A 15,363-nucleotide genomic window follows, 5' to 3' on the forward strand; every position below is an offset into this window, starting at 1 on the left:
CAGTGTGGGGAATGGAAAATGACTTTCAAAACTCTCAATTGATGACATCCTTTGCCTTATTTCCATTTACTTAATTCGCTAAGGATTCAATGTTTTTACGGTCTGGTGGGGGACGCATCAGTGATGGCGTGGGTGGCAGTATTGCCCTATCTCATATTATATTCGAGATAACCTTTTTCGGTTTCTAATTGAACGAATAATAAAATTCAAAATAACGCTATTTGTCTGGGATTGTCTTGCTGGTGCGGCACCTGGATATCTTGGTAATGAGTACAAGTACTCGATGTTCCGACACGACGTCACATGAAGTCAGTTGATGATGGCAATCTGTTGCCAAAATTCAACTCATCAAGTTGTGGTAAACGACGATTTTCAGTGGTGTCTGCCGTCGTAAAACATTTTCCAGGTGGATCTGAGAAGCGAGTTTAAAAAAGGTCTAGAGCACCTATAATTAATCTATAAGTTCGTATAAGTGCCACTGAGGCCACCACATATCATCATTATCATTTTATTTGGAAGACTAAGACAAGGATCTACAATTCTACATCATTTACATACCGAGTACCTTTGTGCGCTAGTTAGTCAGAGCGAGGAATAAAAAAAAAATAAAATTTTAAATTGATTATTTCAAACACAGTTCGCACACACAATGGTCGAAAAAGATAAAAACGAATTTCAAAATTTCACAGTACAGCGCGACATATAAACCCGTGAAAATTTTGACAATGTATTTAATGATACCAATTTATTAATTTAAATTATATATTTGTGCAATTCTTTTGTTCAAAAATATTTGTGCGAAAATATTTTAAACATTGAATTTTAAAAAAACTGCCAATTGCCTAGAATGGCATCCTTGATGGCGTTTATGTATTGGCTAGGTACCCAATATATCCAATATCTAGAGGCTTCCGTAGGTCCTAGCTGCAAGGCCTGAAAACAATTTATTAAATTACGTCACATCATGTATTATAATGTCATAATGTCATTTTGCGCCACGTTAGCTGTATACTATTAATTGACTGCATAGAAAATTACTTACCACCAACAAACTACAAAGGTTGCAGTTCTCATATTGTTTATACTTTATTGTCCAAATCTTTTGTCTGTAAGATAATCTGAGTCCGAATTAGGCTAGTTGAAGTTTTTATTCATTTGGCATAACAGAGTCAGTGAGTTTTTAAATTTCATATTTTTCTATTGTCAAACGATTCTAGCCTTATGTTCTTTCCTTCATCTCTTCTTTATTTCATTATTAACTTTGTTGGTCACTGAACATCGCACCTTAAATTAGTCCGCTCGTCTCTTAAACTTTAGCGTTCCTGCTTCACTCTCACGCAACATATATTACATTCTTAACATTCCTTTGTGCAGAGCTTTCCAAGTGTAGTTGTTCAACAAAAAATTCCCACACTCTGCCAAAAGTGGTATCACTACTCAACCAGCTGTTGATTTGTATGCATGCGAAATTCGGGACAATTTATTAAAGTAAACAGAAGCATAATAAGCAAACTATTTGAATGTGCACATTGGAATAAATTAGAATGCATACCATCAGATGATATTGTTCATGTCCATCAATTGGCTCACTCACAACTGCTTTTATCGAACCCAAACTCAATTTTTCCGTTCTTTCTGTTTGTTAATATTCAGAAAGGCCATTTAAAATAAGAAAAATTATTTAATTTTTTTAATCAATTATAAAAAATGCCTTGTCTCACCTTTTGTTCCAATCCATACCTGATCAGCTTCAAGTTTGAATGTTAATCTAACTCTCCCACCTGATTTATTGTACATTCCTGATAATGGAATGCGTGGCAGAGGTTCCTGACAATTTTTGATGCCTGGCATCACATCATCAGGCATTCCATACTTCTCTAAAACCGTCTTATGTGGCTAAGGAGAATATAAAACTTCATTGAAGACACTGATGGTGTTTTGAAAAATCCTACATTAGTTAAAACCTTTTGTTTGGACAACGGTTCTTTGTTAGATGTTCCAGCAACTGAATTGCTTTCTTTAACAACAGAGGAAGATGCCTGACTAACGGCAATGACGTCGTTCATTGTACTACCTACCACCATTATTTTTGACCCGGTGGTTAATTTGTTATCTCTCAATGTTCCTTCCTCCTTCATTCGACCTGCAAATTCAAACCATTTAACGATAACAGTTCAAAATGAATCATTTAATGAAAAGAACAATCAATCCATTTAAACCTTTAAACATCAGTTTTTGCATTTGAATAGGGACTTCTGCAGTGTAAAAAAAATTATGATAATCAAAAAATGCTAAAAAACATGAAAATTTATAAAATCTACCTGTGAGCTTTTCTATGTGTAATTTTAGTGATTCAACAGTGTCGTCTAAAGGTAAAGTTACTGAGTAGGTTTGTTTGTTGTAAACAATTTTGAATGAAACCAAATCTGTTGGTTTTTGTTCTTCTTTAAATTCTTTAACGTCTGTAAAAACTTTTTTAAACATATTTTATGATTTAAGTAAAAATTTATTAAAAAAGAATTAAAATCAATTTTTATAAAAATTCATTATCTTTAAAAATAATTTTATATAATTAATTTTCAAAAAGTTTGCCCAGTTTTAACATAAATTAAAAAATTCCCTACAAACAACTTGCTGAAAAATAGAAGTAAAGAAAATTCAAGTTGGATGGCTTTAGAAACATTGGACATTAGCTTTGGAAAAGTTTTTTGAATTTCCAAATTGAAAGATTAAAATTAAACTAAAAAATTTAATTCAATATTCAAATGTTAATTTATGCTAATAATCATGCTTATTTTCAAGAAGTTTAATAACAAAGAACACTTTTCAATCTAGTAGTTTTCATTTATTATTTAACCTGATATGTTAAATTGAAGATTAGTGGAAAGTAAAAATGTCTTCAGATATTATTTTCATAAAAATTCTTGTTTTTGAAGGCAGATTATGTTGAAAACAATTAGCAACATCAACTACTTTAAATATTAAAAATTCAATTAACCTATTCCCTTCCTTAATAAAACTTAAAAGAATTCTGTTAAAAACAAATTTTTTGAACAGTACGCATTAAATAAATTTATGAGGCAGAAATTAATTTAAAAAATTATTCTGCAATAATATTTTCAGAACTACCTAGGTAAATTAAATAAAGTAAAAAGTAAACAATTATTTTAAGAATTAAATGACAACTTGCTCTACTAACAGCAGACTAACACTAATTAAACAACCATTTCACAATCCAGAGAGAACAATAAATAATTATAATGAGAACTTACAAATTTTACTGCAGGTGTCACCATTTGGTATATTGGCGTGTAATAAAACTGTTTTTTCATTCCGTAACGGCTCGACATCTACTGATGAAGTTTTTACCTCATTAACTGTACTACATAATTCAATGGATGGATCAACGCTGGAATATGATATGTAATTGTAAGTTATATTAATTTGTCATTCAGTTAATTAATGATAAATTTAAAGAAGAAAATGAACTGCTTCGGTTTTAGTTTTTGTTAGACAGACTTTTTTTTATTTTAATTAGTTTAGTTTAGTTAGTAGCATAAAATTTCAATTTTAAAGTAAGTTTATAATATAAATTATATTTATAATTAAAATTTTTAAATAAATTAAAAAATTGTTCATTCATTAGAATTAGATCATTACTAGAAACTTAATTTAAAATGCACCTGACAACACTAAATTTTTCAAGCAAGAAAAATCACAAAATTAAATTAAAAAATTAAAATATGAAAGATTGAAAGAGAAAGAAGACAAAAGAAAGAGAAAAAGAACAAAAAAAACAAAACTAGAAAAGCCTGGGTGGCCCTACCTGTGCTCCCTTGAACTCATGTCAATTAATTTGTTTCTTTATTTAAATAAAAAAACTAATTGTAAGTTTATTGATGAATTATCAGAAAAAAGGTTTGGACAAAATTTTAAAATATCTCTTTAAACAAAAATTAAATGCCCAACGTTTCGATTTTGATTCTCCCTAAACAAAAGTGAATTTTTACTTTACGTCTTAGTAGAGATGGACTGTGGTGAGTGTAAAACTATTAAGCAATTATTTTTTATAATTGTTGATGTTAGATTTCTTTAAATTAAACAATCGCTTTCAATGAAATGCCATTAAATATGTCAATAAAAATACTATAGTTAAAAATGAAAAAATGATTATAAGGAGGCCAATCATTGAGAGAATGGGCGTGATTAAAATGACGGTCGGCCTCGTACGAACGATTTTGACGACGTGCGTGAGAAGTAAGAAGATCCATTATTATAAATTTCCCCGTTTTGCTTGCTGGCCTCTGCATTCGTCGCTTCGTTCGTTGGGGACAGCGTCTGCTCGGATCGCATCTTCGAATAAAATGTCCTACTCAATCGTTGAGAAAGGTGCCCTCAATTCCCTTCAATATCAAGTTTACTTCGGTTGGGTTTTTTTTATATTATTAATAAATTAATTATTAATGTGAATGAATCTAGGCATGCTGTGATGGATGATGTAACCCGTTGGAATGTTAACACCTTGTTTATAATTATATTTTTAAATTATTAATTTTAAAATGTATCTTTTTTATATGATCATGCTATGCATCATGCATGACCATGATCAATCAGCAATTGTAGTTAAGTAGCCTAAGTAACTAACAAAAGTTAAAAATTAGAGTTGTCTGGAAAAAGTTTTTTAAAGTACTCTACTCTACTAAAAATGAACTAACTAAGTAAACAGTAAAATAAACAGCCAACTAAGCTTGATAATCATACAAATGGTTTTTATTTTTATGAGCTTAGTTTTAGATTCTAAACTAAACTTTTGTTAGATTTAACAATTACATTTTAAAAGGTTCAATCAGTTTTTTTACTTATATTTAATTTTTTTTATTCAACAACTTAATGTAGTTGGGCCTGATGGAGGCTATGTATCACCTTTTCATGACATACCATTGTATGCTAGCAAGGAGAAGAAGATTTTTAACATGGTTGTTGAGGTACCAAGATGGACAAATGCCAAAATGGAGGTTGTGATAGTGCTTATTTTTATTTTTGTCTTATGGGGTCTTCAAAAGCGTATTTTTATTTCTAAAAAAAATCTGGCACTATGACTAAACTTAATCCTCTAATAATGTTGGGATGCCAACCACTTTTTAATTTAGCTTAAAATTTAACCAAGTTATGTTTAATATAATGAACTTTTCTTGACTTTTATTTATTTGAATAGGTAAACATTTTTATATAATATCAATCTTATATGCATGAAATTTTTAGAGATTCACAATTAGTTGCATTAATGTTGTCGGGAGTGCAATTGCACCCCAACTATGTCCAAGTCTATGCTTAATTTTCAATGTTTATTTAGTTTTAATTTTATTGTTTTATAATTTTAATGTATATATGTTTTTTTAGTTGAATGTCTACCTATCATTTCAAATTTTTTTTTCTTATATATTTTGTGACAATTTGTTTCTACTGCTTATAGAGGCAATTACCCTTTTCGCCAGTGTATAAAATTAAAGCCTGCAGATTGTAGTCTGTGTGTGACTCTTGTGCAAGTTAAGCGTTGGATGTTCCAATGTAGACTGTAAATGAGGTTGGACAATGTCCCAAAAAAAAGAAAGTGTCATTATTCTGAGTGGTATGCATCAGGATGCTGAAATATCTGATCGTGATGACAAAAAAATTGGAAAATGAGCTCTCATACAATCGTAGAAATGGGTTGTGGACACCTTAGATCAAATGTGGTTGGAACTTATCTCACAGAAAGAAAATCTTGTAGTTGGCCAATTGTGTTGTTTTTTATAACATCTTGGATGTGAGCAATGGCAGATTTGGGGGGCGCTGGCCCCCGTTGTGAACAATTTTTGAATAAAAGTCAGAAAGGCAGAGTGTGTGCTATACAAATGTAGATTGTATGTGATTATTTTTAGTAATGCATTGTCATAATTGGTCAAAAAATTCTTTGATTCTCTGTTTAAAGAATTTTTTTAACTTTTTAGTGTTTGTTGTGTTTAGTGCTTATTATGAGTCATTGATTAATTTCTAAACTGTAATATTAGTATTATTGCTATCTGTGCATACCTCAATATAAATGATTGTCAAATATATAAATTGTCTTCTATTCTAATTTGCCTTCCAGCTGTGCTGCAAAATGTGCTAGCCTATGGTTTTGTTTTGTTGCCACCTGTAAATATCTAATATTGTTTTTATGTAATTGTATCTGCAAGTTTAAATATCTTGTTTTCACTTGTCATGTTATGAACTTATCAAAATTCATATGTGCTAATTGATACCAGTTGATGAATTTGATGTGTTGAAACCAAATAAATGAATCAGAAATGTGTGTTTTTTCATAAATGAGTTAAATGTATGCTGTTTTGGTACTCTAGATGGAAAACTTCTTATTCTGAAAATGAAATGCAATTCAATACAATTCAATTCTAAACAATATGCTTGGCTCAATCCACTCTTGAACCACAATTGGCACACAATTAATCTCTTTTTTGTTGTTGCCATTGTTGTTATTGAAAAATTTTGTGTTATTTCCTGTTTTCAGGATTTCCTTACATTTCATTGTCCTAATTATTGATAGTATTACATAAAGTTCAAAATATTCAATATTTTAAGAAGTTTTCTCGTTAAAACATATTTTTATTTTAATGATCTTTTGTTTGTAGATAAGCAAAGAAGAGAAATTGAATCCAATCAAACAGGACATAAAGAAAGGGAAATTGAGGTATATAAATAACTGCTTTCCACACCATGGATACATCTGGAATTATGGAGCTTTTCCACAAGTATCAATCACTCCTATAACTTAAATAAAATTTAAAATATAAATTAATTTCTTCCTTCTTTAATATTTAAATACATGTGTGATTGTGAGGTGAATTTTATTTATGGACTAGGAAGCAGTACGGAATTAGGAGTTATAATTAACAGATCATGCTAGATAATGACATTCAGCCTGCTCAGTTTGTTTGATGAGTGACAGTAGTGACATCGTAGTGGGATAACGTTTCAATGAAATTGATTTTGTGGACTGTGAATCATAATTATGAATTGAAGTCGGTTGAGTTTTGAATAGTGGTCACATTGGCTGTTTTGTAACTTTTGTTGTAATAACTGTGGGTACTCAACTGTTTTCCTAACTGGATTCTTAATTTTTTATTACATATTAAATATTATGTTACTTTTTCATGTTTATGTTATGTTTTTATCTGACTGAACTCATTCAGACATGGGAGAATCCAAAGCATATTGATGCCCATACATTGCAGAAGGGAGATAACGATCCCTTGGATGTTTGTGAGATTGGATACAAGGTTAGTTGATTGAACTCTAATGACCTTCAAGTGACCACCAAATGAAAAGTTGTTTCTTGTTTGATTGCTTTCAGGTGAAGAAGAGAGGAGATGTTGTGCAGGTGAAAGTACTTGGGGTCATGGCTTTAATTGATGAAGGTACGTTTTTTTATTTGTAATTATTTTCCCAAACATTCTTCTGTCTGAAATTTTTTATCCAACCAACCGAACGTAAAATTTTTCTATGCAGCACCAACATTGGTGATATCCACCATCATCATTATTACTAAATGCTGCTCATGTTTCAAATATATTGCTGGTCAATTGAGCTGGATCTTGAGCTGACTGTCCTTGTTTTTGAAATATATTCAATGTAATCATTAACTCCTCCTCTTCAACTATTTGGCGCTAGCTTTTATTTCATATTTTCAAGTTGAAAGATCAATTATTCCAAAACATAATGTAATAGCTATTGATGTATAATAAATTTAACCTTCAAATTGATGGGTATTAAAGAAGCCTGAACAAAAATTCCAACAGTTTCATTCTGATGAGGCACACACACACACACACACACACACACACACACATACACACACACACATACCAGCACTTACACATACAAGCATTTACATATACAAACACACATACATACATACAAACACCACACACACACACATATGTAATTTTAATTAAAATGTTCCTTGTACCCTTGCATCACATTTTTATCTCGAGATAGGTACAACTTTTTTGTGCCATTGAAATACCTGTGTTCTACTTTAATCAATAAAACACCTGCGTTCACATGACTTTAAATCATTTTATTAATAGGTTTTTTATATTGATAAGGCTTCATTAATTAAAGTTTTTTCTTAAAATAGTTTATAATAGCTGGTATTTGATCCTAGATTAGATTCTTTTTTGTGATCATGTCTCACTGAATTATGTGTGTTGATGATGCGGTTGCGTTCCATTGAATTATGTGTGTTGATGATGTGGTTATTTATTTATTTTTGTAAAAATGGTTGGACCAATCTTTTCCCAAGAAATTGAAATAAGAACAACTAAACTGGGAAAAAAAGACAGGAAGGTTTCTGGTTTGAAATTCAAGCAAATGCGTCATCAATTAGGCACTTGAAATTTCTGGCTAAGATTCCAAGCATAGAATTCGCTTATGTTCCACTGAATTATGAATGTTGAAGTTCCACTAAATTTTATGTATATGGTTGTTGTGTTAAATCTATGAATGGTAATTAAACACACAACAATTATTAATTTTTATTTTAATAACGACTTTTTTCTCAGTTATAATTCGTAACAGTTTGATAATTGTTGATTTCTTGTTGAAATTTCAATATTAAAATTGATACAACCATTTTGTTAGTTGAAGCAAATCTCATCTCATTGTTTCTGACAGGTGAAACAGATTGGAAGATACTGGCCATTGATGTGAAAGATCCACTGGCAGACAAACTTAATGGTTGGTTATCTTATCATTTGTTTCTTAATAAGAACATTTTCTTAAATTTTTAAATAGAGAATTTAGGAGACCTAATAATAAATAGCCCTTTAGAATGAAATTAACTTTCCAATTTTTCCATCATGTATAAATGAGCTTACACAATGTGTAATTTAACAAATGTTGAAGACGATTTTATTAGCTGAGGAGAGTTCCGATCACTGCAACACAGTGACCGGTTTCAAATGCAAGAGATTTCAGCTTATAAGACATGTATGATGCGTTGTTTCACACGTGGCAAATGTGAATACGGAACGTTGAATCTAGTAGCGCCTCAGAAGCTGCGCATAAGACACTATGAAAGTTATAACTTCATTTTTGGCAAACGAACTGACTTTACTACAAAACAAATTATGTAAATTTTTTTCATGCATCATTTGTTGTTCTCTCCGTAGCAAGCGTTTAACAATTTTTAAAATGTTTTTGGGGTGATGTTTTATGTAGAAAGATTTGTACCATTTGTGCTATTCATGTTGCAGGTGTGAAAGACATTGAAGAACATATGCCAGGCTTTTTAGCAGTAAATATAACGAAAAATAGTATTGTACATTTCAAAATATTCTACATTTACGTCAATTAATTTTTTGTGGTCTCATTTTGAATTGCTTAAATTAATTTATTATCAAGAGATATTAAAATGTTGATTGTCAGGCGACCCATGAATGGTTCAAGATATACAAGATGCCAACTGGCAAACCAGCCAACCAATTTGCTTTTGAAGGGAAACCTAAAGATCGAGTCAGTTCTTCATTACTTTATGCATTTTCATTATTTTCACCAATTTTATTATAAACTATACTTATTATTGTATTAATATGATTGCTTAAAAGAACGCTTTAGTTTGCATTATTACCTACTGAGATTATTAAGTGTGGTTAGTTGACTCAATATCCCATTTAAAATATACCCCATATAACAACGCAGTAAGTGAGATAAATGTAAGATAAATCACAGTACAAATTTTGAATTATTTTGTAAATATGTTAACATCTTGTGCGTATTAATTGACTTTATTTTTGATACTCTTGAGTTGATTTAGTATATTATTTGTTTAGTTTGTACATGTTTTTATTTTATGTATCTATATATTTAATGTTTATAATGTTATTATGGCTATGGTTTATGTTATTTATTCATTAACATGAAGGAATTTGCTCTGGAAATCATATGCCAAGCCCATGAGCAGTGGAATCAACTAATCCATGGCAAAGCTGATCCAGCTGGAATATCGTGGTTAGTTGATTGGTTGGCCGGTTGTTTGTTGTTGAGGTTATTTGTTTGGCTGGTTGTTGGCTGGCTGGTTGATAGATCGGTTGACGATGTTAAAATTTGTAAAATAATTATGATTTTCATATGTTTTTGAGTGTCTTTATGAATTTCTTACCCGTATTTAAAAAATCACTTTCATTCATAGATATATTTGATAGGACATGAACTAACTGATTGATTTTAATGTATTGAACAAATGAATTCAGCATGTGCACCAGTTTAAAAGAAAGCAAGTTCGTCATATCAAAGGAAGATGCCGCTGCTGTCGTCCACGCCGTATGTGCTTTTTTTTATTAAACACTCTGCTGGGATGTGTTTTCCTTTTACTAAACATCCAATGTTAAAATATTTTTAAACATTTCTTCAAACACATCAATTTTGTGAAAGTAATAATTTATTATTTTGATGTTCAAAAGGCGCCACCAGCCGCTCCTGCTGAGGATGTACCAGAGGAAGGTGCTTTTCATTCATTCTTTTCATTCATTCTATTCATTCATTCATTCATTTCATTTTTTGTCACTTTGCCTGCTTTTCATTCGTTTATTTTTTTTTATTTATGCTATTTCAAAACGAAATATATGATATGAAGTAAATAGAGACTTTCGAAATGAGTTGAAACCAAATAAATTCCTTGTGGAGGTTTGTCGAGAGAGCAGAATAGATTTGAGGACAGCAGTCATGTGCGCTTTGCATGCATAGACACATCACAGTTTGTCGAGTTATAGGCATTGAATAATTTCTAGTTCATCTTTCCAACATTATCTCACTAGAAAACTACAATTAGTGAACGTGAAGCCAATAATTACTTAGAATTCACACAGTATCTAGTGTGTATATAAAATTTAGATATCTGTGTGTTTGATTCGTTTAATTTATTTATTCATTTGTATAGTCATTTATTCACCATTTTCATACATTTAATTTTCAGTTAATAAATGGGACTATGTAAAGTTATGAAGATGGATTATCAGCCCATATAAAGACTATCTTACAGATTTTGAAGATTTGATTGAGAAGTTCATTGATGTGAAAATATCACCAAGTCTTTCTATGTAGTGCTTTTGACTTGAAAATTCCAGAGATTTGTCATAATTATTTTTATATATTTAATCTTAGTATAAAGAAAATTGTGGATATAATTGAATGTTCAATACCTAAATTAGAAATGTATTCTATCATGAATGTTGTGCAGCTTAGCTGTGGATTCGTTGTCTTATCGAAATTTTTATGTTTTAATAGCTGTTTTCTTTCTATAGATCGTTCATATAGATTATATGTAGGCAGAGAACAACTTTTAGGTTGTTTTCCATCGAATGATTTCAATTACACATTCACTCAGTATCGAAAAGGTTCCTATTTGTTTTGTATATAAAAAATCGTTAGTTATATGTAATTAATGATGTATTGACTTTAGGCTTATGAATTAATGTTATTTGTAATCTCCGCATATATTTATGCTACTTGCATGCCAGCTATAACTGGATGACAATTATGAACGAAAGTTATAATCGTTTGGATTACATGTGTGACTTGCTTAGTAGGAAAAAATACATTCGATGTCTTTGATATCCGTTGGTTCTTGCGTGGATCATCTGAAGAGCCATGGAGTAGGCAAGTGTTTGTGAAATTAACGCATTCGATTGAAGAGATGGACTGTTAATGTATGATTTTACATGGAACAATCAAATTGCACTTATATTTCTATTAAACTGCAGTTGGTTGTTTTAATTAAATTGTGTTTTATCAATTCAAACAGGAAATCTCAGTTTACTTATGTCTTTTGCACAAACATAGTTCGTTTGCTTTTGTTTCTTTAAGCTTGTGCTGTTTTTACTCTGCATTTTCTCGTTAAGGCAAATTTTAAGAATTTTAACATAAAATGGTTTGTTTTTAAATTACCATTCTCAAAGGCAAAAATTTGATTAAAATAATTAATTGCAAGTCAATTTCTTCCAAAATTGTGTTATTCCTTGTTTGTTTTCATCAGTTCTTTTGGCTGTCAGACTTCGAGAGTTATGTTTTTATTGTTAATGTTTTATAACCGCTCAAATGTTTTAGAGAACCTAAGGAATTAAGGATGGCAATGTTTTCATTTATTTTGACTGACTATCGGAGACGTGAATCGTTCAATATTTTCATATCAACTTTTTCTTCTGATGCTCATTTATTAAAATTAAACTCTGATTACTTTTGAATTATTAATAAATGTATTTTGCCAAATCAATGTTTTCGTTCTTTTTTTATTGTTCACTAACATTCTTAAAACTATAATTAAAAGTTAACCGCGAACGTGCCGTAAAATCAAAAACTAATTAGAGGCAGTTAGATGGACAGCTAACGCATACCAAAATGAGCAGCTGACACTGAAAGCTTTTTTTTCTCAAAATAAGAATATTTAAATTTAGGAATCACTTCGTGACCGTGGTAAACCGTAGGTAAACCGTAAAAGCTGAAGATATAATATGTCGCAAACGCTTTCCAAAACATGTGTATTGTTATTACATAATAATAAAATCCAAACTATCAACACCATTTTTAATGTCCAAAAATTTGTTTTTTGTAATGAAATTTTAAACTAGTCTTATATTGTGTAGCTCAGTAATTACTGGCAATTTGCAATCGCTAGCAGAAGTAGTCAGTATTTATCTATCTAACCAGGCTGGCAGACCGCAGGCATCCATTAACAACGCCATAATATAGTATTATCTTCATTAAAAAATAATGACTCTAAAGGAGATTAACTGTCAAATAATACAACAAAAAATTAAAATTTTGATAAATTTTTAAAAATAATCAAATAATAATAAAATCGGACGTCGTCAACTTCAGAAAGTTATCTTTCCCCTGTCTTATCGCAAAATTCTGGATTTACCGCCGTAAATAACGACATAATAATAATAATAATAGTTATTAATTCATAAATAATTAATATTGGCTCAAATACGTTAAACTGTAAACTTAAAAACTAAGAATAAAACCATTGAATCTGTATTTCATTATTTAACAGAAATTGGTGGCAGGATCATTTGCATAAAATTGCAGAAATAGCTAAAAAAAATTAAACACTTTACATCTTAAAATAATTTGGAGGCTATCCTAACTAAACTTGTTAAAATTCATCGGAATTGTTGTTACTCGTGTACGTGTGTGATCTTTTTTTAAACCCAATCAGATCTAACCAGAGTAAAAGTTGTACTTTTATGTAGTATGTTGTTAAAGTTTCAATATTTTTAAACAGGTATTGTTTGTAGTTTTGTTCGGCGTGACGGTATAGACAGTAGACAAACTACCAAAGAATGCAGGACATTAACAAAAATTGACTGGAGCATTGTAGAAACATTTCATTATTTCATTTTTATAATCTATACATGGCAAACTTTTTGTGGCAAACCTAAAGTCTTTCAAAAGTATTTACACTTATAAATTAATTATTCATAAAAAGTCTTCACCGTTGGAGTTTCAGGATAGACCACGGATATATCCATCGACTAGATCAGCGGTTCTCAATCTTTGGGTCGCGACCCCCAAAGGGGTTGAATGACGATTTTCCAGGAGTCGCCTGAGATGACCATCCCCAATTTCTCCGATTGTGCAAAAATACATTCAAGCCATCAACCATAAAGACCTATCATTTTTTTATTTTTAATCTATTAATTAATAAAATTGTATTTTTTTTGTATTCAGATATGTAACAAGTTTTTACTGTAGTATTATTGATTTGTGTTGCAGAAATTTTTTTTTTACATTGTAAGAAGATATTATTTCTATGTTCTGTTCATTTCCATGATAACGGTTGTTATGCGTCATTGAGTTTTTAAAAATTTGACAAACGCTGTCATTATTTATAGCTAATTGTTTATTTTTTTTCTCCCAACGGTAAATCTGTTTTTGTTTCTATTATGGATCTTAAAGAAAAAACTTGAAAAAAAAATATAATGACGAATTTTTAAGGTACAGTTTTACTTCAATTGTTACGTCGGGAATTGAGAAACCACAATGGGTAATTTGCAATGAAGTTTTATCTGCTGAATCTATGAAGTCAAACAAATTAAAACGTCATTTTGAAAGCAAGCATCTAAACTCAGCCAACAAAGACGCCAATTATTTCAGATGTAAAGCTGATGGATTAAAAAAATCTATATTAGACTCTAGCAGCTCTCAGGATTGCTAGAGCTATGAAACTTCACAACATTGCCAAGAAGTTGATTTTGCCAGCGGCCAAAGATATTGTAAGATTTATGATTGGAGCCGAATATGTTACAAAATTGAGTTTAATTTCTTTGTCAAATGACACGGTTTGCAAGGGATTAAATGATATGTCTGCTGATATTATCCATCAGATAATCCAAGAAATTAAATCTGCTTAGTTTCCAGTTTTTAGTTACCAGCTTGATGAATGCACAGACGTTGCAAATTGTTCACAATTGCTGGTTTACGCAATGATGGTTATTTTAAAGACGAGTTTCTTTTTTGCAAACATCTAAAACTACTATTTCTGCATGAGATGTATTTAATAAAATTGGTTCATTTCTGGAAAATTATAACATTTCTTGAAAATGTCTGTGGTATCTGCACAGATGGTGCTCCAAATATGCTAGAATGTCGGTCTGGATTTCAACGTTTGGTTCAGAATGAATCACCAAAAACCGTCGGAACTCGCTCTATGGTTCATCGAAAAATATTAGCAGCTGCCTGAAGAGTTACAAAAAGTAATGAAAAATTTCGTTACTTTAATCAATTTTGTGAAAACAAGTGCTTTAAACAGTTGACTGTTTTCAAAACTTCGTGATGAGTCACATGCATCAAACAACGTTTTACTATTTCACACGCAAGTAAGATGGTTGTCGAGAGGAAAAGTTTTAAAACGTGTTTTCGATCTTCGTAATGAGCTCAAACAGTTTTTTTAATCAAAAAGCAAAACCTCAGTTTGAAACACTGAATAGCAATAAAACTGAATTACAGAAAATGTCCTACATTGTTGAGATATTTGCCAATTTGAATAAATTGAATCTATCACTTCAAGGTCCAAATTCAACATGTTTTGACTTGTCTGAAAAGATCCGATCCTTTCAAATGAAATTTCAGCTTTGGCAAACTAAATTGGACAAAAATAAAATTTATATGCTGCCAACTTTATCCGCCTTTTATAAAGAAAATTACACCGAACCTAACAAACGGTACTCAATGATCATTTCTATACAAAGTTATTCAAAAATGCTTGCAGATGATATATGGTCATATTTTCAAAATTTGCCTGATATCCCATTTGCATTTGCTAGA

At 30.5% G+C, this 15,363-nt stretch overlaps 2 protein-coding genes across 2 annotated transcripts; one reads left to right on the forward strand and one right to left on the reverse strand.

Annotated features, from left to right (window-relative positions):
- Nucleotides 1-822: 822 nt before the first annotated feature.
- On the reverse strand, nucleotides 823-2,484 carry HELRODRAFT_62886 (hypothetical protein; the record flags this gene model as incomplete). Its single annotated transcript, XM_009010909.1, has 6 exons — nucleotides 823-933; nucleotides 1,553-1,635; nucleotides 1,722-1,896; nucleotides 1,965-2,143; nucleotides 2,220-2,255; nucleotides 2,322-2,484. The coding sequence occupies 6 exons, from the start codon at nucleotides 2,482-2,484 to the stop codon at nucleotides 823-825; spliced, it is 747 nt and encodes a 248-aa protein (XP_009009157.1).
- A 1,731-nt stretch (nucleotides 2,485-4,215) lies between these two features.
- On the forward strand, nucleotides 4,216-11,096 carry HELRODRAFT_93282 (hypothetical protein). Its single transcript, XM_009010910.1, has 12 exons — nucleotides 4,216-4,425; nucleotides 4,897-5,015; nucleotides 6,669-6,788; nucleotides 7,230-7,316; nucleotides 7,391-7,454; nucleotides 8,713-8,775; nucleotides 9,294-9,334; nucleotides 9,466-9,552; nucleotides 9,962-10,047; nucleotides 10,290-10,359; nucleotides 10,500-10,534; nucleotides 11,018-11,096. The coding sequence occupies exons 1-12, from the start codon at nucleotides 4,365-4,367 to the stop codon at nucleotides 11,061-11,063; spliced, it is 879 nt and encodes a 292-aa protein (XP_009009158.1). The 5' UTR covers nucleotides 4,216-4,364; the 3' UTR covers nucleotides 11,064-11,096.
- Nucleotides 11,097-15,363: the final 4,267 nt, after the last annotated feature.

This window comes from Helobdella robusta (assembly GCF_000326865.2).
Source record: "Helobdella robusta unplaced genomic scaffold HELROscaffold_1, whole genome shotgun sequence".
NCBI lineage: Eukaryota > Metazoa > Annelida > Clitellata > Rhynchobdellida > Glossiphoniidae > Helobdella > Helobdella robusta.